Genomic DNA, 27008 nt, shown 5'->3' on the forward strand with positions numbered 1-27008 from the left:
CAGATTTTTCCAGAGGATGTAACAGCATTATTCCACCATGGTCTGACAACCAGTTACTTCCAATGGGATAATGAATTCTATGAACAGATGGATGGGGTGGCCATTGGAAGCCCTTTCAGCCCAGTTATAGCAAACTTCTACATTGAAAATTTTGAAAAAACAGCTTTAGAATCATCACCCCACAAACCTACAGTCTGGTTCCAGTTCGTGGATGATACCTTTATCATTTGGAGCCATGGTGAGGAAGAATTTATGGAGTTTTTAAACCACCTCAACAATATCCACCCAAACATACAATTCACCATGGAAAAAGAAATCGAGAGTAAACTCCCATTTCTAGATACCTTGGTCATCTGCAAAGCAAACTTTCAATTAGGTCACAAAGTCTACAGGAAACCAACTTACATGGATCGGTACTTACACAAAAACTCCAATCACTGCCCATGACAGAAAAGAGGCTTAATAAAAACATACATAAAAAACGTACTTCAAGCAAATGGCTACTCCAGAAATGAAATCAGAAGAGTGATTAAACTAAGGATAAATCAAACAACAAAGGAAAAACAGTCCCCCACAGGAAAAATGGTTTTGGCATATATCAAAGCAATCACTGATCAGATGGGAAAACTTATGAAAAAGCATAACCTAGAAACAGTATTCAGACCCACCAGAAAAATACAACAGATGCTACAATCAGCAAAAGATAGTAGAGACCCCCTCACTTCTGCAGGAATATACCGCATACCCTGCAGCTGTGGACAAATTTACATCGGGACCACACAGTATAGAATCCAGATAAGAATAAAAGAACATGAAAGACACTGCAGACTTGGCCAATCAGCAGTGGCTGAACAGGCCTAACTCAAACAGGACACAGTATCTTATTCCAGGACACTAAAATACTGGATAATACTACTTTGTCAGATTGCACAGGGAAGCCATTGAAATTCATAAGCATAAGCACAATTTCAACAGGAAAGAAGAGACTTTAAGAATGAATAGAGCATGGTTTCCAGTCCTGAAAAACACCAGGCTAACAAAATACTCTACATCTTACAATAGCCCTGCAGAAAAGATTAGCATATCAACCACCAATCCATATGCAAAAGAACTTCCTCAGGATACAGTGAAGCTTCTTCCCATTAGCATTCCACACCCTGGGAAACTCTTACAGGATGACTCAGCCCAAACCCACCTTCCTGAGTAGATATAAATTACCCGCTAACATCTTCTCCACACATTGACACTGAGTGATCTCTGTCTTTCAATGTTACACCTCTGAAGATGCCAGTCACAGCCGCTGGCGAAACATCAGGAACTACAATGCCAAGACCACGGCCATACAGCCCAGAAAATCTACAACAACTAAAGTTCCTAGATATTTGAAATGGTCCACCCTCTCCATAGGTTGATCTGCCACTGCCCATTTGTATTTCTTTATCTTTCATTTTTTTCCGGGATCGAAGAACCTTTGACTTGATAACATTAATAACTAAGCCCTCATTGGAGCAGTACTCCACAAAGGAACCTATAAGTTTGCAAAGGCCAACCACAGATCTTGACAGGAGAGTGGTATCATCTGTGTATAGGAAATGGTATTTTGAGGCCAGGAGGACTGAATGAAATTCGTTTCCAGAAATATGATGAATTATATACTTGTTTTGTAGTACTGTATGTTATCAGGGAAGATGCAGCAGTAGACAAGTGGCTAGCATAAAATCTGGTTAACATGGCACACTAAGAAAAGCACAACAACAGAATATTCAAAGCTAATCATGAACCCCTACATATTATTTCCGTGTAGTCACCACACTACAGAATGCAGCGCGAGTTCCTGCTGTGTCTGACTTTAAGTGATTTTATTACAAGCTTTCGAGATCTGAATGATTTTTAAAACTTCAAAATATAGAAGTACTCTGAAGTACCATGGGACTCTAATCTCAAATGCCAAGCATTTGAGATGCTCTGATGCCAGGTTCAGATTTAGATGAGGTGGTGAAACATAGCAATGTAAAGGTCTAAGAACCAATGGGCCAAGAGGTCTCTCTCATTCCTGGTTCCAATGCAGAAACTCTGGATTCATGCAACACACATTCACAGTATCCTACCTTTCTCTTTCAGCTGAGGTTTTTTCTCACCTTGCCCTGGAAAATACACAAAGCACTTTATAAATTCTTACAAAATGTTTATTTTAGAACAGATACACAAAGTAAAGGGAGTATTTCATTTTTATAGGATCATGGTATCTTATTTTTAAACAGTCCAAATATAGAATCTCCAAATATAGAATAGTCCAGTTTTAATGCCCATGTGACAATAACAATTGCACCTATCTATTGCTTCCAGAGTTCAAAGCATCAGAACTATTAAGTTGGGAAGGCATTGGCAAATTCATGGAGGAAACGTCTGCTGAAAACTGTCAGTCATGATGGCTGAATGGGACCTTCATGTTGAAAGCAACATCTTTGGATATCCATTGGTAGGAGTTAGTAACAGTGGGAGAATTTGTACCTCTTTCTGTGGGTCTTCTGGTAACACACACGGGCAGTGCAATCCTAAGGGGGGGAGGGAAGTGAATAGGAACCGAACTAAGGCTTGCGACAGCGGAACTGGCTCCTACGTGGGCGTAAATGCCCTTCTGTCGGCGGCGGCACGAGGAGTACCACCGCTTTCGGGCCGCTGCCGCTGGGATCAAGAGGCGCTCAGGCAGAGAAGCGGTGTAGGGCCCTGCGTCAGTGCAGGAGGGGGTAGGGCAGAGGGTGGGGCCAGAGTTAGTTCGCTTCCTTCCAGAAGTGGGAACGCCCACAGTGGCACAAAAGAGCTATGCCACAAAAAAACAAAGCATAGCCCATAGGCGCCCATGGAACGGCGAAAACTCAGCCCCCTCTCCGAGCACCCAGCCCCGCCCCCACGGCCCGAAGGAGCATAGGATGGGAATTATCATGGGGCCAATCCGCGTGAGCTTCTGGCGTGGACGAGCCCTCCTCCTCGCACCCAATCACCTGCAGACGCACCCTACAAAACATCCGGCCAGCACGGCCCATGCCCTCAGTTAAGTGAGCACATGGCTGAAAGCTCTGCCCATTTGCCTTGTGTCGTGGGCACTTTGAACACGAGGCGGGAGAGTGCCCACGGTGGCAGGCACTTTGGGGACTTTGTGAGAAAAGTGGGAGAACTTTGACCTCGTGCAGGGGAAGAAGGGCAAAGTCCAGGATGTCTGGCTAACTAACAATAGCCACTCAAGTTTCCTTGCAGGTTATCTGACTCTGAAGTTCCAGCTCAGTAAGGAGTGAGGAAGCACTGACAGGTAAGAAGGAGATGGGGCGACAGCTAACCCTTCTCACTGATTTGTGCTAATTTCCCCATCACCTGAACTCACCTGACCACTAGCCTCTTCAGGTGAGGCTCGGCAGGGGAGGGAGTGATGGCGGCAGCCCCTGCCTGCCCCAGAGGCAGTTGCCCAGAAAACTACTCTTGACCAGGTGTTTGTAACTACTTGCTCGTTTTCTCTCTTAAAGGTAAAAGCACCCCAAGGCAGAGTGCATCCTCACCAGACAGTCTTGCATCAGCTGGTCACTGCCGCTGCCACTTTCTACTATGTGCATCTTCTCAAATGTTGGAGTGTGGGCTTTGCCTCAGCCGTGGACCGAGGCAAAGCCCACATGTGTGTCTTTCTCTTGCAGGCACGTCCTGAGCATGTCTGCTTCCCCCCTCACCCCAGTAATCCTCTGCGAGTGACTTTCGAATTCAGCCCAGGAAGCAATATCTGACAGCAGTCCGCATCTCAGCCTCGCCCCTGGGAGTGAGAAGGAGGGCTGCGCGAAATGCCTTGGCTCCCTTTCCAGCCTAGAAACAATGGCACTTTTTCCAGTTTAATAAAACGAGTTGAAAAACAACAAACTTCTGTGTTTGCATGCCTGACTGACATTGTCATTAGCCCCTCCCTCAACATCGTGTTGCACATTTCCACTCACACATCCCCACAAATGTATCAAGGAGACCCCGTTCAGCCTCCCTGCTACCTTCCTTCCCCAATGTGACATCAGGCAGAGGGGTGGGAATTGAACTGTGGCCCATGAATGTCTGCGGGCAGGGGGGAGGCACTGAGGACTTTCTCTGATAGGCTGAGTGGCTGGCATCTGATAAACCAGGAAGACGGTTGGTGCAGGTGGAAACCTGCTGCCAGGGGGTGGGGGTTGTGTTTGTGGAAGCAGGGATGGACTTGGCATGGGGAGGGTCTGTCATTCACTCTGTGGGGGCATCTCCCCAGTACTGAGACATGGCTGTCAAGGTCTGACCCCCACTTTCAATTTGTAGAGATGCAGTGATGTGTTCAAGTTGTGCAGCAGTCTGAGCGCACTTTTCATTCCCCTCATTTCCAAATGGCCTCCCAGCCTCCCACATGGTTCCCAATGGGCGTTTCTATCACCCATTGCCGGCCCCGCCTTCCCCACCTGCTTTTCTGGAACCTGGGGACTAATTAGGGTTGCCAGTCTCCAGGTGGTAGCTGGAGATGTCCCAGAATTACAACTGATCTCCAGGCAACAGAGATCAGCTCCCTACTGTCTGGCCCTACTTTTCGGGAGGGGGAAGCTTTTTCTTTTGGTGGTGGCAGCGGCAGCAGGTATGTGCAGGCGCACCGAGCTGCAGCCACCAGCCTGGCCCTCCTGATCGGCTGCACTGCTGGTCGCCCCTCGCCTGAATGGTTTATCACTATAAACCTTACAACAGGGGGATGATAATTCTGGCCCTCTAAAGAAGGCAGCAGGATTACCTTCATATTACAGATGAGGAATTCAGGCTGAGACCAATTGGAGCGGAGATGAAATTTGAACCTGCAGCCTCCTTGATCACAGCTCATGTTCTTAGCCATTACCATCTCCATACAAAATATAAATGGACTGATTGTGTTAACAAGCCAAGGAAACAGCAATAAACCAAATCAATAAATCAACAACTTAAAAGATAGATAACTTGTCAATTTTTAAAAAAATCTAATTTTGTTAAATATGATTCTGCATGTACTCGACTATATCTGATACATGTATCTGATGAAATAAGTTTTTGCTTGAAGCCATAACCCCAAGTTATGCTAAAGTACAGATTTAGTTGGGAAGTTGGGAAGGCATTGGCAAAGATATCTACAGCACAATCCTGGGGGGGGGGGGCGTGAAAGCACACAGAGAGCCAACCAAGAGTTACACTGGCATATCCTAGACTTATGCCAGTGTAACCCCCCCCCCTCCATTGGCATGGTAGCACTTTGCAGTGCCTGGCTGCGGCAGCTGAACACTTACACCACAAGTCCCTACATCAGCACACAGGGGGCAGGGCATGGCTTACCTCTCTAAGCTGTTTCGGGCCTAAGTACACCCCCAGCAGCGGTGTAAAGTTACACCATGAAAAATGATGGTGTAGGAGATTTAAAAGTATATAAAATTCTATTGCAATATGATACAGTATCAGAGCAAGTAAAAAATTGCATGATAAAATGGATGCAAAACTTGGGAGAAAATACATGCATGAGCCAGTGGGAAAATTTATGGACCAAAGAAATCAAATTTACTGAATGCCAAATAGTAAGAAAGAATTGATATAAAATGTTCTTTAGATGGTATATTACTGCCAAGGATATTGCAAAAGCTAACAATGATTACAATGGAAAGTGTTGGAAATACCAAAACATGGATGTAACATTTTAACATATATGGTGGGCACGCAAGAAAGCAAGGAATTATTGGATGAAAATAGATGAAGAAATGCAAACGATATTAGAAGTTTAAGTTTGTGATGAACCCCAAAAATATGTTATTAAATATTTTACCAAGTAATATTACAAAAATACATAGTGATTTATTTAAATATATGGTGACTTCAGCAAGAGTAGTATTTGCAGCAAAATGGAAAACAGAATGATGTCCAGATCTGACAGAATGAAAGAATAAGTTATATGAATATGTGTCAATGGCAAAATTAATATCTTATATACACAATACGCAAATCCAAGAATTCCAGGAAAAATGGAAAATATTTTTTGATTACGTAGCTGAAAACTAAGAATAATTAAGATTATTAAATATGATAGACCGAAAGGTACTTAAATAGTAGAAGATTATGAATATATATGAGCAGATTCTATATAGGTATATGATTTAATGACAATTTGATTTAACTGATAGTAGTTTATCCATTAAGTTTCTCTCATATAGGACTTAGATGTGCTTAGATTCATGTATGATCCAGGTGATTATTGATTATTGAAGCACTGGATAACTGTAGAGATGTGATTTGGATGATTATACGATGTAGTTATACTTTCTGTGTATATGTATGAGTTTACCATTTGAAATAAATGAAATACCTCTAAAAAGAAAAAGAAAAAACAGCATAGACGCCTATCGTATGGGAAAAGTCGATCCCTCCCCCGGCCGGCTCCGCCCAAGCAGCCTGGAAGAACATAGTATACTGACTACCACGGAGACTAATCTACTTGCACCCCCACAGTGGTTAAGCCTCCTCCCTGGGAGCCATTCAGTTCCCCAACCACCCAACGTAACCTCCAGCTGGGGCAGCCATAGCCTCAGGTAAGTAGAGATATGGCTGGAGGCTCTATCCAAGAGCTCCCTGCTGTGGGGACTTAGAATGCGAGTGGGTAAGAGTGGACACAGTGGTGAGGCAAGAAGGCATAGAGGGAACTTAGTGAAATTTAAGGAGCACTTTACACTTACTCAGGGGAGGAGAGCCAAGTCCAGAATGTCTGACTAACAACTATCACCCAAATTGCATTGCAGGTTTCCCGTCTCCTGAGTCCCGTCTCCGGGAGGGGTGAGGGCACATCGACTGGTAAGGAGGAGTTGGGGAGGTGGCTGCCCCAGTTTGCTTGCTCACATTGACCTCCCCTCTCTCCCTACCAACACCCCCCACCACACTGGCCCTTGTGGTTGAGGTTCACCAGGGCGCATGACCCTTGTCCGCAAGCTGGGACATGCCTACCACAGGGGAAGTTGTCCAAGGAGCTGTGCTTGACAGAGCTGGGGGGACCCACCAGCAGCCCATGCTGGGGCTCTGTTCAAACTCCCTCATCCAAGTTCCCCCCTCAGGCAGAGAAAGAACATGTCTGCAGGTCGAGGTGACTCAGTACTTGCTCTCATAGCTTCCTTTCAATGGCAATCACACAACTCAACTGCCTCCCTCACAGGATCAGAGCTACAAGCTGCCATGGGAGCAGAACACCCAGCTGCAGATGAGGAATACTTTCTTGCCAGAAGGACACCTGTCATCTGGTTGCTGGCAACATCTGTAGCAATGGAGGTGCCACCACTGCCCCCAGCCATGGACACTCTCCCAGGACAGGGCTGACCTAGGAGGGTGTCTGTTTCCTTTTCAGGAAGGCTGCAACTTGTTAGGGAGGTTAAGAAGCATGGCTGTTCCAGCCCCCAGTGTCCCCACCCCAGCTTTCAAGCCCAGCCCCAGAAACAGTTCTCCAGTCAACCCACATCTCCACCTCACTAATGAGAAAGCAGCACGAGGAATATACCTCACAGGTCTAACTGCTGTGCAACCAGGCTCAGCTTCCTTCTTGGGCTAGGGACGTTAGTATTTCCAGGTAGCCTTCACTGTGTCAACAACCACTCCCTCCCTGTTTGCTTGCTTGCCTGAGGATGATAGTAGTCCCCTCCTCATAGGGCTGCCCGTCCATACATCCAGGAGAGTGGTCTCTGGCTCTAGGCAGGCAGATAGGGTTGCACCAAAGAGGCTCTGGGTGCCACTGTACTTTTATGTAGCTCTGCTTCCAACAGAGGCAGGGGTCCAGTGTGACCGTCCAGCTACCCTCCACCATTCCCCTCTACAAATTCATTGCGAGGTGGGACATGGAGTGTTGCCTGTGTGTGTCTGTGTGCGTGCGCGCCATGGAAGACTAATTCTTCAACAGTGCTGCTGGCGTCTGATCAGCCAGGCGGACCACTGCATGTTGGGGGTGAGGTTGATGCCAGGAGAGGGAGGTGGAGTGATGTCCTGGGATCTCTGAGGCTGCTCTCATGCATGGCCAGACCACTCTCTCTTTTGCTGTTTGTGGAGGCAGGGACTGTTGTGCTGGGAATGGGATGATGGCCCAGAGCAGTTTCTCTGGTCCTAGAGGCCATCTTTCCACTCTGAGGGCTGTCATTCCAGTACCAGAGTATGGCTCTTGGGGTCGACCCCACAATTCCCTTGCATCTTTTCAATGCTGCGATGTATTTCAACCAAGCCAATGCACCTCGATGGGCATTTGTGGCTCCCATATCTAATGGGCCTTTCAGCATCTCCCTGTGTTTCCAATGGGCAATCTCATCATTAATTTCTGAACCCACCCCCCGTTTGCCCATAAGTAGTTGCTTCTCCAAACATGGAGGGCAGGTCCTGAATGCCAGGGGCTGCAAGTGCAACTCTTACGGAGTCCTTCTGCCTTTCTGGCCTGACTTTTCAAGGAGGGGGTGCATGCATTTTCGAGCAGCTCCTATTGCAGCAGGTGCCTCTGCTGGGGTACAGCAAGCCCTATTGTGGGGGGCTTCCTGCCCTTTGCACCTACTCCCTGCAGGACAAGGGAATGGCATTGTCAGCTGGTTGCCGGTGGACGTGGCCCGGCCCACAGACTGGCAATGCCTTTCCTTGCCACTTAAGATGCTATCAACTGCAGCCAGCCACCAATTGATAGATTCTGGTGGGGAGCATTCTCTCTTGGCTGATCCTTGCTGGCCCCGCACCCCAGTAGGTTGTGCCCACTGGCTGTTCCTATGGCAGGCCCAAGAGATGCCCTGGCCGGTTCACCCACGTGGAACTGTCCCCTCCAGTGGGGCAGTTGGCACATGCCCCCCATGTCATGGACTGCAACTTTGGAGGGGGGGCACACACCTCACTTGCTACTTGACTAGGCAGCCTCTTTTAGCCAGATGCTCTGATGCAGGTGCCATGATGGAAGGGGCACAAGATCCCCCACTGCCTGCTCCTTGGTGGGAGGGGTCTTGATGGGCCATGGGAATCACGGGCCATGCATTGGCTGCACCATTGCTTGCCACTCACACGCCTGTCATGGCGGTGCACACCCACTGGCGGGTTCATATAAAGCCCTGTGTGGATATGAGTGTTTATACAAGATGCCAACCTGCTGGTAGCCTAGTACACTCCTGGAGGCAATTGCATGAGAATTACAGGCTGCAGGAACTGTATTCAGATCTCCACATTCTAAGGCAGAAGCAATGACTTCATAGAAGACTGTGCCATTACTTCCAGTATATAACTAACTTGGGTCCTGCTATAACCTCTTCTTGGATACACACCTTAACACAGTGAGGGGGTTTGAGTGTGCCAGTGAGGCTGAAAGCAACACTGTCCAGAGCACAGGCTTGATCAAGAGTCTAAACTTCTGGAAGAGTCACTCAAGGCGGAATGGTCAAAGCTGAGACAGAGACTAAGATGTATCCACCCCCTTCAAGAATCAGTGGTCACATTGGCAGAAGAGAACTGAATTTTCCAATGGTGATGGGAGCGGAAGAATCTTTGAATGTACTGGGCAGCAGCAGTAGTGGAAGGTGAACCTGGTGGATGATCTTTCACAGACAACGGCAGTGTCACTTCAACTAACCCTGGTTAGTATTGTGAAGCGGAAGAAGGCAATGGTAAACCACTTCTGCTAATCTCTTACCTTGAAAACCCTATGATGAGACAATCCAAAATGAAAAAAAGATATAGTGCTGAAAGACAGGCCCCCTAGGTCAGAAGGCACTCAATTGGCTACTGGGGAAGAGCCGAGGACAAGTACGAATAGCACCATTCTTAATGATGGGACTGGATTAAAGCCGAAAGGACGTCCAGTTGCGGATGTGAATAGATGCAAAAGGAATGACCAAAGCTGTGCGACACACATAATAGAAACATGGAATGTGAGAATATGAAAACAGGTAACCTAGAAATCGTAAAACAAGAAATGGAACATTTAAAAATTGCAGTCCTCGGTGTGAGTGAACTAAGGTGGACCAACTCAGGACATTTTCAATCAGAAAATCTCACAGTGTTTTACTGTGGAAATGAACTCAAAAGAAATGGTGTTGATCTAATAGTGAGGCGAGACAGCACAAGCAGTTAAGAGCTACAATGCAAAGTCTGACCAAGTAATATCAATCAGACTTCAGGGAAAGCCTGTCAACATAACCATCATTCAAGTTTATGCTCCAACTACGGTTGCTGAGGAGGAAGAAATAGAAAACTTTTACACAAGTGTCCAAGAAGAAATTGACCATACACCTAAACAAGATATTCTGATAATGATAGGCGACTGGAATGCAAAAGTAGGCAATAAAGCAGAATTAAACATAGTTGGAAAATTTGGATTAGGATCATGAAATAAAGCAGGAGAGCGGCTCATAGAATTTTGTGACGCCAACAACCTATTCATTGCTAATACATGCTTCAGGCAACCAAAAAGGCAATTGTGTACGTGGAAATCACCGGGTGACAACTACAGGAACCAAATAGATTACGTAATTGGAAGCAGTAGATAGAGAAGCTCTATTCTCTCAGCTAAAACAAGACCAGGAGCTGATTGCAATACAGATCACGAGTTGTTAACATCAAAAATTAGAATAAAGCTGAAGAGAAACACCAAAAGAATCATAGTGCCAAAATACAATCTAAATAACATTCCTGAAGAATTTAAAGACCAGGTAAGGAACAGATTTGCAATACTAAGTTTAATTGATCGTGAGCCAGAAGAACTATGGGCTGAAACTAGAGATATTATCAAGGAAGAATGTGCAAAGACTATCCCTGTAGCCAAAAGAAAGGAGAAGCCTAAATGTCTGAGGAAACTCTTAAAATTGCTAAAGACAGACGAGAAGCAAAAGCGAAAGGCAACAGAAATAGGGTCAAAACTCTAAATGCAGCTTTTCAGCGGCTTGCATGCCGAGACAAAGAAATCTATGATAGTAACCAGTGCAAAGAAGTAGAAGAGAACAACAAAAAAGGAAGAACAAGAGACTTGTTCCAAAAAATCTGAGAAATCAAAGGGAAATTCAAACCACGGCTTGGGATGCTGAAAGATCAATATGGAAATACAGTATCTGATCAGGACAAAATAAAGATGGAAGCAATACACTGAGGAACTATACAAAAGAGATGGACGGATGACAACCCATTCATTTGAAATGTGGTGCTGGAGGAGAGTTTTGCGGAGTTTTGTGGATACCATGGACAGCCAAAAAGACAAATAATTGGGTATTAGATCAAATCAAGCCTGAATTCGCCTTAGAAGCTAAAATGACAAGACTAAAGCTATCTGGTCACATCATGAGAAGATTCTCTGGAAAAGTCAATAATGCTAGGAAAAGTGGAAGGCAGCAGGAAAAGAGGAAGACCTAAAACAAGATGGCTTGACTCAATAAAAGAAGCCATGTCCTCCAGTTTGCAGGATCTGAGTAGGTCTGTTAGAGATAGAACGTTTTGGAGATCTTTCATTCAACGGGTCGCCATAAGTCGGAGACGACTTGACGGCACATAACACACACGCAACACACACAACCCAAAGAATCTTCATTCAGATAGCTAGATGAACTGTGTAAGAAACCAGGATCTTAGCAGAAAGCATGGACAGTTAATGAATGGGCTACCACCTCATTTCCTCACTTTCCACATATTGACATATCGCCCTATGTGTCAGCTGGCAGAGCTGTGAACCAATCTTTAAGTATTTCACCATCCCTTAAACTCAGGAAAGCATTTTCATTTCACAATTATTCTGTGAATTAGGATTGGCTAAACAATAACAACTTGCTCAAGTGAACATTCTAGCTAAGAACGATTTTGAACATGAGTTTCCCAAGTCCAGTCAACACTTGGGTCACAGAATCAGAATCTAGGCATTAGCTGCAACCTGTACAAATTCTGACTTATCCAAGAATGGAACTTCAGGTAGTTTCATGATTCTTTATACCAACAATTTGTTTTAATAGAATGCAGCTACTTAGTCTCCAATTTAAGGGAGGAGAGTGGGGCAGGTGAGAGAGATTATTTAATCTTTTCCCTTTGCATAATTTTCCCACTGGAAACCATTGCCCCAAACTGCTTTTACTCTTGCTGGGTGGGATAAAATATAAATGTCCAACAGAGATAAAAGGAGCCGGGCGGCGGTCAGCAGTGCAAAGACATGAAGGGAAATATTTAACAGCCCTTCCCTCATCGATCTCCGTTTTTAAATCACAGTTCCTGCAGCTGCATTGTTTAAAAAAGCCACCAGGAAAAAGAATGATAGAACTCCACATAACAAGAAATCTGCCCTCAGGTACCACTGCTAGGGAACTCAAAGCACAGAACGTTGACCAGCTGTCTTCTTTTGTATTAGATTTGTTTTCTTTAATCCAAGATGAAAATGAGCATTGTCAGCCAAGCAGTTTGCCTGCATTTTGTACTAGGATTAAGTTAAACCGAATGCAATGAGATGCAGAGATGGTGTTCCCTGCAGGGCTTTTGTTTTGTTTTAGTTAGAGCAGTTGGGGGAAATGAAAATTGGATTGGAGGCAGAGGTTATGCCCTTTTCCTGATGAAAATGCTACTTGTCTCAAAGGAGAAAACATGCAGAAACCAATGTGAGTAGTTTTTGAATGATCTCTGTGCTATGTTTGGTTAGCTTTAGTTTCAGTTTTCTGAGACTTTAGAACACAGTGACAGCAGGCATGGAAGCCAGCTAGTCAAATTCCCCTTTAACTGCCCTGCAAAAAGAAATTTTGGAAACCTAGTGAACAAGACATTTTACATTCCTTCACCAATGTCATTTCTCACACAATTATAGTAATTGTCAGACAGCAGGTTTTTAGTTTCAAGGCAGATCCATTTAATGCAGGGTTGTCTCACTGCCTGTTCGCAGGGTGGTATCCCATTCTTACAGGAGTGCATAGCTTGTGCGTACCATCACGACCACCCATCAAACATATCGTTCAAAGCAGATTCCAGTAAGTAACTCTGTTGTTTGTGGTATTTGTGTAAGGAAAATCTCATGAAGCTTTTTGGCACCTCTTATTATTCTAAAGTGTCACTAGAATCTTTGTTGTTCATATGAAGCAAGTTCTCCAGCTGTCCATCACAACTCACCCTTAATACAGCTTGGCAATATACTGGAAACAATATAATAGCTACCCCAGTGCTCTCAATGTCAGCCCATGAGCTGTCTCTAGTCCTGCCATTCTCCTTCTGACATAAGCTTTTCCCTCTCCCTCTCTCCATCTCTGGGCCTAATAATGGCTAAGCTTTGTAAATCACTACTTAAAATGTGCATAATTATTGATGCCATTTCTTAACTGATGTACTAAAACAAAGTTGCAAGTCATCAAAGGATATTGCCACAATGTCATACATTGTAGCCTCACAAGGAAAAAAAACTGTTTGTCTTGTCTGATGCTGCAATATTTCCTAAAATCACAAGATAAAACTTCACAGTAAAATAAAAAACAAAACGGAAAAAAATGACCTACTGATGACAAATACATAATTTTAATGAGAGAAACAAACAACTAAAAAACAATTTCGGGTCTGTGTTTCATGAAAAAATGACTCAATCAATGAAAATGTTCTTCTGTCTTTTATTGCAGCCAAACATTAATACAGAAGTACATCAAGTCCCCTTAACTTGACCCACTATGGCACACTTGTGTAAACATGAGTATCATAAATCCTATAATTAAAAGTATTTTAAAAATTTGATCACAGCATAGAAATACTTTTTATTACAGCATTTTAAAAATAGATTATCAGTGTACAAAACAGTTCATTTTGCCAAACACATCCTTATTTTTCACCCAAGTGTCCTTAAAAAGATGGTTTTATAAAAAATATTGCTCTGTTATACAGAAACACACAATTTTCCATGAATAGTAATACTTTGCCTCTACTTGCACTGATTTAGCAGAGTATTGCTTTCTGATAGTGTAAATTCCAAGAGGTTGACCCTTCCCTTTACATATGCTGTGCCCAAGAGTGAAGTGATTCCCATGGGGCTAACTGAGTCCTATTTGTCTCTTTGGTGTGCCCAGGCCATACACCAGGCCAGGCCAGTAGGCCTGTGAGCATTTGAAGCTGCCTTATTATATAAAGTCAAAACATTGGTCCATCTAACTCATTACTGAGAGGGGGCTTGTTTAACCATAGAGCATCACCCAGGCACAATGATGTCACTTCTAGTTTATCACTGAAAGCCAAAAGACAGTCCTTGTCCCCAAAACTGTCTCAACAGAGAGTTGGAGCAGACAGTACTATTAGCAATTCTTGAGATCTCTCAAGGAGAGAAAGGACTTGCATAACACCACAAACATCATCTCACAAACTATTCCTGAGCCAGAAGATTCTTTAATTGTAAATGTCAGGGATTGAACCTAAGACCTGCAGCATGCAAAGCAAGTTTTCTACCCTCTGACCCTAACATCTATCATATGATCCCTGCGCTGTGCATACTTTTCACGTTCCCATCCCACCCCCAGCCTAGGGATTAAGCAGCATGAAAAGGCTGGATAGGGATACAGGAGGCATGCACGGGCTTCCCAGTCTCAGTAACAATCTTGAGTAGTGCCTAAGCACTGATGGAGGAAGAGAAAACCTGGCTCTTTTATGTCCTATGGAAATATCTCTGTGCACAACTGTGCATCAATGCAGGGAAGAATCACCCACAGAAGTGTGGGATATACCCACTCACAGTTTGTAGAACTCTTGTGAATTAATACCTTGGATTCCCACACATGAAAAATTAACATAATTTCTTAATGATTCTAATTTTCTTTTTTTTTAATCCTTTAAGTTTAAGTACTGGTTGTTGTTCAAAAGAAAAATATTCTACAAAACAACCCAACTGACTTTAATGGTACTTAAGTATTTAATGGGCTATGTACTATGTTAGTGTTCCTACTGATTTCTTACATTAAACTGAGGTTGTATTTTAGTTTCTACCAGCATTATCACAGAAACTATTCCTGAGCCAAAAGAGAACAAAATAATTAATGTAGCCTGAATTGTAGGACACAAATCAATGGAGCAACACCAGCAAAAATTATCTAACACACCACCTTTGTTAAAGTTCACCTCCATTCATGATTGGAATAAGGGTTTTAGTAATAAATACTGCCTTTAATTTATGACAAACTTTTTTGGGGGGTCAAGCATGTAAGTTAACATTAACATTTAAAATATATCTCACTTTTCTCCCAATCAGATTCTGAAAACAGCTGCAACCTAAAGTAATCACTTCTGGAATATCTAAGTAGAAAAGGACCACTTCTGAGCAAGTGGCTGCAGGAATGCATATGCACGCAGATTTAATTGCAGTGCTTTGCTGATCAACAGTTTACTGAATTTATGGCTATGATACCATTTGGCCCACAGACAAAAAAGAAAAACCTGCCATTAAGCCCTTATGGGTGTCAGGCACATTCTAGTCTAAACACTGTCCTACTCCAGAATGCTATCGAAATCATCAAAGTTCACTTTAATATACAATGTTCATCATGAGAAGAGTGAGCCAGGAAAATCCCTTTAGTCATCTATTATATAGCCATGATTAACTATTTGTTTTTTTCCCTGTATTGGTTGCACTGAACATAGTTTAAAGTGAGATGAAGCTCACACAGAAAAATCATCTACAAAATAAGTATATGAATAGGTCCAAGCCAAAATTTCACAGCTCTATTTTCCTAGTTAGTGTTCACCACAATAAATGAAAATATTCCCCAAAGTTACTTCATCCTGTTTTTAAACTTTGCTAACTTAATTGCATCCAAAATTTAATGTGTCCATATATATATATATATATATTATATATATTAAAATCTCAAATCACTTACTGCTACATAAATAGCACATTAACAATTATGAAATAGAAAATATTTAAGAAACTGCTTGATCTAGAGAGAAAATAAAATCATTTTATATACTAAATGTGACAATAAGGATGTATATTAGGCTTCTAAATGGATGCTAAAGGTATACTAATATAATGACATATGAGAGCTACACATTTTCAGTTTTTAGGCTGTTTCACAAATGAGGGGTGGGTTTTTTTGTTTTTCTATTTCTTGCATCTATGGGATAAAGGTAAAATCTATATTGACCAAAATATACATTCAATTTTAAAAGGGTTTTCTATTGCTTTGTATATCATACTAACAACATTCACAAGAGATGCATTCCAGACAGAAAGCTTTCCTTGTATCACTTGTGAAAATGCTTTTAGTGTTTGTTCCCCAAGTTTCAGAACTGCTTGGTTAATTACATCATGACAGGTCTCTAACAAGCATCTGCTCCTTGTGTGGAGGATGATTTAGGCTGGTCCTCTTGCTGTAGGGACAGTCTTTTTGAAGCTTTATGTATCTGAAAAAATAAGGGGAAATCTAAATTAGAGGACCAACCAATATAGAAATTATTTTAGAAGTAATCTTTAATAATAATATGCAACTTTGTAACAGTATTTAATTGGGTAATAGTCTTTTATTATAACCAGAATAATTAATCACAAAGTTGCTACCGATGAAAGAAAGATAGCCTTTTTGCAGCAAGAAACTGCAATTTATTTCATAAATATACACACGGTCAATACACACACTAGAAATATGCCAATTGTTGTAATGGCTGATATGTGTGGAGGAAGAACATGCTTGTCAGTGAAGGTTAAACCACCCATTGACATGAGTAAAGATCAGGTCTTCCCTTTACTGAAACAATGTCCTTAACTGCAATGTGTTCAATGTTTCTCCACAGAGAAAATGGCAACTGTTAACATATTTGGAGGAAACTAGAGTAGTGCATACAAAAACGCTATGAGGAAAGGGGTAAACTGTTTCTGCCTCTTGGAAATGAAAACTTATATGTTTGCACAGACCTGAGCCTTCATTCACACAGCCTCTTTCTTGGGCATACTATAGTATAAGGAAATGGTTGGAGAGAAGGATGCCTGTGTATGAGCATATAAAATTATAGATATAAAATAATGGAAGGAAAAGTTACACTGAAAATTAAGTAACTGAGAAAAGCTCAATGTCTCAGCAACAATTCTAATTATCAACAATATACTGCTATACTTTAAAAATTAAGCTTGGTAAAAAATTGTTAACGAAAATACTAGTTGCTGTTAGCAATGTCTTAGCTTTTCCTTACCATGAAAAAAAATTCCAGAGGAATTAAACTGTGTTAAATCAGTAGCTCCTTTTTTAAAATTTTTAAAATTTTATTTAATAGGAATAACAATGGAAATTGCATAGAACCGTATACAAAACACATTGAGATACAACATAAAGAATATATAGAATATATAGTGCTAAATTTAACCTGCATGGAAGATATAAGCAAGATATATGACATAACTGAATTTCATACTGCTATTTCTCTCCCTCAATTAATCGGTTATAGAAAAAAGAAAGAAAAACTACAATACTTCTAGGTAGGGTATCTAATAACATACCTATAAAATTATTTTGCGGGGGCGGGGTCAACACACAATGAGAGTTTAAACATTTTGTACTCAACATTATATGCAACCTCACAATATTTAATATATTAACTTATTAGTTTAACTATTTAGCTTGGCTGCTAATTTATTTTTATATTAATTGTACATTCTAAATTTAATAAATTGGTCTATTATGTATATAGAAAATTCATCCAATCATACAAAACAAACATAATAGTAAGAATAATATTAAAGAAGATAGAAATTTTTATAACCTAGCTATATAAATCAATAGTGATTATTTGTAAGAGAATATATAAACTTCAAAATATATCTTCCCCAACATCTCCATTGTAGTACTTGTGAGTAAAATATCTAATAACATATTTTTAGAGTTTATCACAAGGAAAACTTCGAGCATTTTGTTTTCAACATTTTATTTGGCCTCACAGTATTTAGTATATTAACTTATTAGTTTAACTATTAATCTATTTTAATACTGTGTTCCAGATTTGATAGATTAATCTATTATATATATAGAAAGTTCATCCAATCATACAAAAACCCCCTACAGAAATAAAAATAGTATTGAGGAAGAGAGAAAGTTCCATAATATAGTTATAGAAGTCAACAATAATTGTAAATAACTGTGTAAGCTTCAAACTAAATCTCCCCCTCAATCTCCATTTATATTCTTTTTCTTCATGCCTTCTTCTAACTTGTGTGCCTGAAATGGATTCCAGTAACTTGGTCAGTCTCATCTCGTTGGACGAGGACTCCTGTATCAAAGTCACCTTGGGCCTTCAAAAGTCTCGTATTAACCCTCAATATGCACTCACTGAATGTATATTATTCAGAATTTCTCATGTTCCACAAAGGCCCAGATTATTGATTCTGAATTCTGTTACCACAATTCCCATTCTCAGGTTTGCTCTTCTCAATAGGCTTGATTGTAATGGTTATATTAATTCAGTTTTTCCTCTCTAAATTCCTTCTGAATTCTCTCTAAATTCCTTCTGCTGTGTCTTAATTTCTTGAGTGGCTTGTTTACTTTCTTGAGTTTTCTGGTTTGTTTCTTGCAATCCAGAGAGTATTTCAGATCTTAGCTTCTGGAAATATTCCCTTAATCCAATGAAGAATCCTTGCATAGTCTAGTCCATTTGTTGTAATTGAGTTGATGATTCCTTATCTTCCAGCACTACTTCCTGAATCTCCTCATCAGCTTGCTGCATCTGGGTTAAGGGCCTTTTATATTCTTGCTTTAATTCTATAAACAAAGTTTCAATTTGCCTTGAAAAAGAAGAGATTATTTTTGAGATATTATATCAATAATATCTTCTAAAGTTAGTTCAGCTTTGGCCTTTCACATAGCTGCAACCACTTTCTTCAATTTAACTCTTTCGTCCTCTAAATATCTCAAAAAAGTCTTCCTTAAAACACATGAACAAGAGAAAATGAAAGTCAGTTTATTCTTCAAGCCAGTAGGTGGTGATTATGTAACAAAAATATTATTCTTGGTCAGTTTTTGACATCAGAGTTTAGACTATAAGTTTGCCAAATATTCAATGTTTGGCCATCTTTTTTTCCCAAGGTAGTTTATAATCCAAAATTCATCCAGTAATCCAAACAGTTTGAAATTGGCTGTCACGTCTTTATTTCTTCTTTAAAAAGGAAAGTGAAATGAATTCTTTGAAGTGAAAAAAAGAAGGAAAAGAGATAATGCCCATAACTGGCTGAGTTCCCAGATACAATTAAAGTAGTTCCGTTAATTATTTGTTAAAATGCCAAGGTGAAACAGTAAATTCACTCTTTTGAGTGAGTTAAAGTGCTACTGACTCCTGTTTAATTATATTATATAGTATCTCTGCGAATGTGGTGATTGTTAAGCAATCTCCATAGATCTCTCCTCCAAGTCAACTTGGAGATTCCAGTTAGTACAGAAGGTCACAGCTCAATTATGATCAGGAGCTAGCCGGAGCATACATATTACTCCCATTCTGCAGTCACTCCATTGGCTACCCAAAGCCCTTCACAGCCTTGTTCCTCCTATCTATGGGATTATTTCTCTCCCTATGGTCTGCCACAGCAGCTTTGCTCAACTGCAGATGAAACCCTGCACGTGGGCAAAACCAGCAGCTACCTCCACATATAAATTCCTTGTAGTGGCCCCTACCTTATGGAACAGATTGCCTGAAGGGATCAAGAAAGCTCCCCACTCCCCTAGCTTTCCACAAACTATGCAAAACCCAATTATTCAAGAGGGCTTTTTAACTCAGATAGCAGGGGTAGTGGCTTCAAAGAGATGCATTGGTAAAGGGATAGGGATTATAGACTATATTACTATGTACTGTCTGTTGATCCTACTGGGCAGTTTCTGCATTGTTTAATATGTTAGGTTTAGAATTGCTTATGCTCTGTTTTAGCATTGTTTCACCTCTGTATTGGATTTCTGCTTGTTTTCAAATCTCAGCAAATTTTGCATGCAAGTACCCTATTACATTGTTTATTCAATGCTCCTATTGTTGACTGTATTGGCTTACAGTGTGTAATTTGCCTTTAGTCTCTGTGAGAAAGATAGACTATAAATAATTCAAATAAACAAACAATGGAAACAGTGAAAGAATGTTTGAACAGGCCCTCAACTATTATTACAGCATATGTTATCAATCAAGGTGTAAGCATAAAAGTAGGGAAGAGGCTGATGCTAACCACAAACAGCAGGCATTGGACTTTAGAGACTGTACTAAGTTTTAATAACAGAAACAATGAGAATATGAACAGCTCCCACTCTCTGGGTTGTGAAAAAGAAGAGAATGAAACCTAGACGTCCACATGCCAATCAAGGGTCAAAGGAAAATTTGCTTTATTATCCTGTGGCCTACGACAAGCCAGACCAGAACTCAGACACATCCACAACAGCTGGAGCCACAAAGAGAACAGTATAAACTGTACCGCAGAATGATTGGGAGGCATTCAGCTTTCTTTCTTATGTCACTTAGAGAGGTGGAAGAGTTTCCAGGATCTGTAGCTAGGCTCTCCAAATAGCACACATGTCACCATGCCATGGCAAACCACACCCAAGATTTATAAGCAGTTCTGGATCTGCATAATTTTAGTAAATACCTAGTCTGAGGAATATTAAATAATAAGAGCATGATTTTGCGGTCCTCAATCTGTGAGCTGCAAGATATTTCACATTATTTTCTTTTTTAAAAAACCCTTATGGTTAGAAATATAAGATTTTTAGCCCAGTATCATTCAACTTCAAGCTTGTTTCTCTACCATGATAATTAGAATGTGTGAATGGGATTTTTCTTCTGCTCATATTAGTCTGTAAAGTACTGTTATAAACAAAGGAACGTTGCTTGTCGTCATTTCTTCTTTCTCTTTCTGCTTTGCTGCAAAATGTAAAACTATCCTAAGGGCTGTATGCAGTGTTTTGAACACTCAAAAAGAACTGTATTATTGCAAGATTTTAGAGCTGTGGAACCTTAGAGACCAACAAGATTTTCAGAGTGTAAGTGTTATGATCCTCTACTTCTCTTGGGTAGATTTTACCTTTAATCTTTCCCTTACACCCTCTGGGTAGATTGCTGCCACCAGGAACATATTCCAAGATATGTTATTTAAATTTTCCCTTTGGCAACATGCCTAAGCGTCAGGCTCCTTCGTGGGTCTATGTGGCCCTGAGGATAAGAATGGGATATAGCAATGACAGCTACTCTGGGATATAACAAAACAAAATAAATTTTTATTTTTCAAGAAGCGTATCAGTTTCATAAAAATTGTTCTTGGTTCTTAAAGTTACTTCATTTAAACTCATTCACACAGATCTCTTCTAAGGCTTCACACACAGTTAGCCTCTTTCTCTGACTCAATATTCCTCACAGACGTGCTTGAAGTTACTCAGCCAGCACACAGCTTGCCTTTCTTTCTCTAACTATTATTCACAGAAATATTAAACCTGCTCAGGCAGCACACAGCTGTCCTCTCTTTCCCTTACTGAGTGTTCTTTCACAAACATGCAGGTTCCATACAGGTTATATTTCTCTCATAAATACTTCAACATACTCAAACAGCACACAGCTAGCCTGCTTTCTTCTTCTTCTTCTTTTTTTTAAATTTTTTTTATTTATTTAATTGTGCACATTAATAGTTACAATATTATATATGTAATACATTGCCTGCGAAGCATCCCTATTCCCGTACATATATACCCATTGCCCTCCAACCCCCTCCATAAATCAATGTATTATCTTGTTCCTCCACATCCAAATAAAAAAAGATTAATCTCTAAGTCCCTTCTCTCTTCTAATCGTCTCTAGTTCTCCTTCCTCTTTCTCTTCACTTGAATCGTCACCGAGGATATTTATATACCGTAGCTGGGGGGGTGGAGGATTTTATATATTTGGATGGCTATTCCTCATACAAGTTATCCATCTATATCCCCATACCCTTATCCCTCCCTCCCTCCGTTAACTTCTCATCCTTCCTAGCCAGGGGCAGAGGCCTAGAAGCTTCCACCGAACATCCCGTTGTTGACCTTCCATAACCCATTTTAGATATAAATGCCACTTTTCCTTAATCTTTCCTACCCTTAATTCCCATGGCTCATCCTGATTAATTATAGCTATAATGTCTGATCGGATATATTCAAATAAATAATTCTGCCAATTTAATTCCGTCCACTTGGTTTTATCTTTCCAACCAAATACTATTACTGCTTTACCGGCTAGCACGATTGCTTTAAATAGGTCCTGTTCTTCTTTCCTAATACCTTGATGGCCTAAAGTACTACCTAACATCAGTTCAAAGTCTATCTTCGGTCTTATTACAAAAAACTTATAGAGTTGCTCTGTTACCCTTTCCCAAAAGGCTTTAGTTTCTGTACCTCCCACCACATATGGGAGTATATTAGCCAATATAACCGGAGTTCTATACCACTTCATATAAAATTTCAACTCCAACTCTCTAAATTTATGCACTTTTATCTTCTGTATACCTTTTATGAGTCTATCAACCATTCTTCCCTCTAAACTAATTTCTATACTCCACTTCCCTTGAAGGAGGATTCTTGTCCGATCCTCATCAGACGTCATCCTCCTATATATCTTACCTACTAATCCCCTTTTTGTGTTTATCATCACCTTCAATAACTCCTCCATTGGTTCCCCCATCATCAAAGTCTTATTTTCAATTATCTTTTTAAGTCTATTATGTAAACCTATTAGCTTCAACCAATATTGTCTACCTATTTCGTCATGTAATGTTTGTAATGGTTTAAGCGACTGCCCACATAGTATATCTTGTAGTCTAATGTACCCTTTCTGTTTAAGTAATCTCCACCATTTCTCATCTTCCTCCTCCTCATCCAACGCCTCTAGTGGTACTTGTCTAGATACTCCCTTTAACCATTTCGGCTTTCTTCTGACTAAAACTTTTCTCTCTACTCCCAGTCTAAACTGCCTTCACTCCGCCCACACTCTCAGTCATCAACCAATCATATCACTCACTCATCCCTCTCTCACCTGCACTCTTCACCTATCTCACCAAGCATTTAAAGATACATGCACACATTTACTTGAAATCATTACACTACGCTTCAGCGAGTCAGAGCTCATGTCTGAAGAAGGGAGCTCCAACTCTCAAAAGCTTACACTCTGAAAATCTCGTTGGTCTCTAAGGTGTCACAGCACTAAAATCTTGCTGTTCTACTGCAGCCCAACGTAACGACCCATCTAACTATCCTCATATAAATATTATTCACACACAAATACAAAATGCATTACCAACTCCTACAGGGTGATTTGAACTACTTATTTGTTGTACTATGAACAATTTAAAAACACATGCACACAAATTAAATATGTATGTTTAACTAAGGATGTAGGTTTACCAAGCAAATAGCATTACTTTTAAAGGGTTTAATTTGAATAATTAATACCACCCAGAAAAGTGACCATAACCTAACGACTCATTACACAATCCTTCATGCATGTCTTCTTTATTGTATTCAATCATTTTCAATGAAGCTATGTGCATGTGTGAAACAATCATTTTGCATATGGCTAAAGCCTCACTTAGATTCTACTGCTGAGTTTCAAGAGTCAAAGAGGCAAGCCATTCAAGCAGAACTGAACTGAAATATTGAATGAATACTGAGTCTCATCTGTAATAAGCCTGTTAAGGACACAAGAGTCTTACGACAAGCCTGCCAAGGAAGAAATCATCTACAACCCTTCCCCCCCCCCCCAAATTCAGGAGACACAGCAAAGTTAGTAGATTTACCGTAGCTGTTTGTAAAATCATATTTATTTCCTGTCCACTCTGATACATGTACAGAGGCATATATATGTTGAAGTATACACACTGCTCACTCATGACTATCAGCCTGCTTGGCACTAAACATATTTACTCCTGCTCTCAAACCAAGATGCGTAACTGCTTGTTGAACTATATTTTACTTCAAATACTCTTAATACCTTGCAAGGAGTCTCTACATGTTCCTGCCAACCAACTCTTGTTCCTGCGTCCACACATGTTCATTCACCCCCTCTTCTCATTGTGTTCTCGTACTTGACTCCAGAAGTTTTCTGCAGATGCAGCAGTTGAGGCCACCAAACCACCATACAAACAGTATTGTATACAAATACAAACAGCACTGTTAAAATACTGAGTAACTGGCAGGGAGCACTAATAATCAAAATACAAGATAGACTTGTCCTTAGGAGTAATCTTCAGTGAGGTTTAAAAAGGAGCTACCATAGAGGTAGCATTATGAGAAGTTTGACCAATATGGTTTCTATCTCAACCCCCACCTGACAGACCGAACCCAAGTAGCTCCTCAGTGCAGTTAAGTACATGTGAGAGAATTTACCACAGACTAATTAAGGAGGCTGCTTGCTACAGTTATGATGGCAGCATCAGAGTTCTTCTTTTCTCTAGTACTGCGTGAATTATGTTCTTGTCCTCCCTAGGACTTCACATGAGACAGGAGGGGAACAGGAAAAAACTGGTAACTTTTATTTATGTTCTTGGATAAGGATGTTCTTAAGGATCTAAAGATGTGCAGAAAAGAGGTTTGAAATTATTTACAAGTGTAACCTGCATTATTTGTTGGTCTTGTTCATTTATAATGTTTTAATTGACAATTACTGGGTGCAGACAGTAGTTGTCAGCCAAGCTTATAAACTCTTGAGGAGAATCTTTGGCTTTCCCACAATTTCAGGAATCCCATAGTATAAGTGTCAGCTCCTCCTGGAAACTCCAAATCTTTAGCCAGCTTCCCCCCCAAAATGAGGCTCTGAGACAGGCACAGTCTCCTCTTAAAGCATTCACTAAAGTTTCTTGGCTTTTCCTAAAAACCAGATTCTGAAACCTACCTAGTCGCCTGAGAAAAGACTCCCCTCTCTCCAACCTACTCCTCTAGAGGCACAAATGCTATCTCTAAAGCACTCACTATATTATCCTACTTTCTCCCCAAACCAGGTTCTGAGACAATGCAGCTCCTGGAAAAGGATCCCTGGAATCTTAATCTGTGGGAGCTCAATCTCTATCTGACTCAAACTGATGATTTTACAGCTTTTCCTCTCTACTCCCCCTGACCCCCAATCTGGCTCCTCCAGATGTGTCCTGACTGGCTGTTAGCTGCTCAGTGCACACATCAAACCGGCATAGAGGGGATTGCTGACTGACAGAAAGAGGCAGGATTTTTGACCATCTGTCACATCTTCAGGCTGGAATGAACAGAGAAAAGAGGGACAAAATCTGGTTTGCTGGGAGTGTGTGTGAGTGTGTAAGTGTAGAGGCCTGCCACCTAACACCATTTGAATGCTAAAACAAAACAAAACCCTCAGATACACTGTCTTTACATATTCTCCGAAACATGCTTGAAATCCTCAACCATAAACAAAATATTATGTGGCTGTCATCTTCTCTTAACGTTTATCTTTCTGTTTTAACAACAACAACAACAACATTCAATTTATATACCGCCCTTCAGGACATCTTAATGCCCACCCAGCGGTTTACAAAGTACGTCATTATTATCCCCACAACAAAACATCAAACCTGGGGAATCAAACCTGGCTCTCCAAATTAGAGTTCCGCACTCTTAACCACTACACCAAACTGGCACCAAACTTTTCCAACATGACTAAACTTCCCAACTACCCCTCTTGAACCCTCTATTATTCCCTCACTTCTTTACATGCATTTATTGATACAGCGGTCTATATCAGTTTGTTAAAATATTTCTATCTTGCTTTCTATTAATAATGCAATAATTATACAATATTGAAAACTTCCATAATAATCATCATCAGCAAATATTAAAATGTCAGCAAGAACAGAAATAAGCAGTAAGCAGAAATTTAACGCTACATTCAAACACCTTACATAATCACAGTTAAGTAAAAACATTCATGAATCCAATTTGTTTCTAGGTTTGATCATGTGTCTTGCTCCTTCCTGAACAATCACAGCCAAACACTAACTCCAGATATCTGTGACATCCAAATGCAAGAGCACCGGCTAACCAAAATCAGTTTCTCTACCAGTATCCTAAGCCGCAGTAAAGAGACATCTGAATGTAGCTGCTGAAAATAAAATGTCTTCATCTGGAGCCTAAATGAAACGTCATTTAGGAATCTGGTAAGGGCAAGGAGTGGCAGCATGTTGCTCAGTAAACAAACTTGATTTGAATGTTTTTATAAGGATTATGCTTCACATATGACTTGCTCCAGGCTATTGCTGTTCCAGAGGCTTCTTTGCTATTCTGTCCCATTACTCTGCAAATTCTTCCTTTGACCAGAGCCTGATGGTAATGGACATGTTGGACCCTGTCTGACATTTCCCCTGCTTCATATTTCGTACCTCTGACAGGTGAACCATATCACCATTGGTGCCTCATACTGTTCAATATCTGGTTAACAATAAACTACTTGTGACAGTGAAAGTGGACAGGTTATTCTGATTCTGGGTTCCAGAGATGGGCTTTGGAGTGGCATCATTTATCACAGATGTAGAAATGGTTCTGCATTGTGGTCCAGGAGCCATAAGCCAGCAATAGTGTACAAACTCCAGAAATGGAGCTCAAAGTAAGGATCAGGCTCAGGGGCTTACAAGAGCCTGCTTTCTGCCAGCAAGAAGGCTGGGTCTTGGTATCCACTGTAGTTACAAGATTTGTTTCCCTAGACACCTGGACAGTGGTTGAAACAGCACAGGAAGAAGTTACTTTCCTTCATCAAAAGTCATCATAATCTTCCAGGGTGGCTCCATCACATACACGCTCTGGGACAATGCCAATGAAACTGGGTTAGGACAATGTGACAGACTGTAGGTGCAGTGGACATGGAATTGCAGAGTTTGTGACAGAATTACACTGGTGGCCTGATGGTCTGGACCAAATGGTATTTTCCAGAGCTTGAAATAATGATTTGAAAGAATGCCATGAGAGCTTTGGATATAAAAGGTAACTGCCCCATGGGGAAAAAAAAGAAACTGGGTCAGGACAGTGAGATGGACTGTAGGTGTGCTGAACATGGAATGGCAG

The 27008-nt window shown here is 40.9% G+C and overlaps 1 protein-coding gene across 3 annotated transcripts in view; it reads right to left on the reverse strand.

The window, feature by feature from the left end:
- Positions 1-27008, reverse strand: part of ASPH (aspartate beta-hydroxylase) — a 190742-nt gene that overhangs the window by 66972 nt on the left and 96762 nt on the right. For all 3 annotated transcript variants that reach the window (XM_054984911.1, XM_054984913.1, XM_054984912.1), the window contains one exon: positions 2109-2144. In XM_054984911.1, the coding sequence (XP_054840886.1) occupies positions 2109-2144 (36 nt within the window). The remainder of the gene's footprint in view (positions 1-2108; positions 2145-27008) is intronic.

This window comes from Eublepharis macularius, chromosome 7 (assembly GCF_028583425.1).
Source record: "Eublepharis macularius isolate TG4126 chromosome 7, MPM_Emac_v1.0, whole genome shotgun sequence".
Taxonomy (NCBI): domain Eukaryota; kingdom Metazoa; phylum Chordata; class Lepidosauria; order Squamata; family Eublepharidae; genus Eublepharis; species Eublepharis macularius.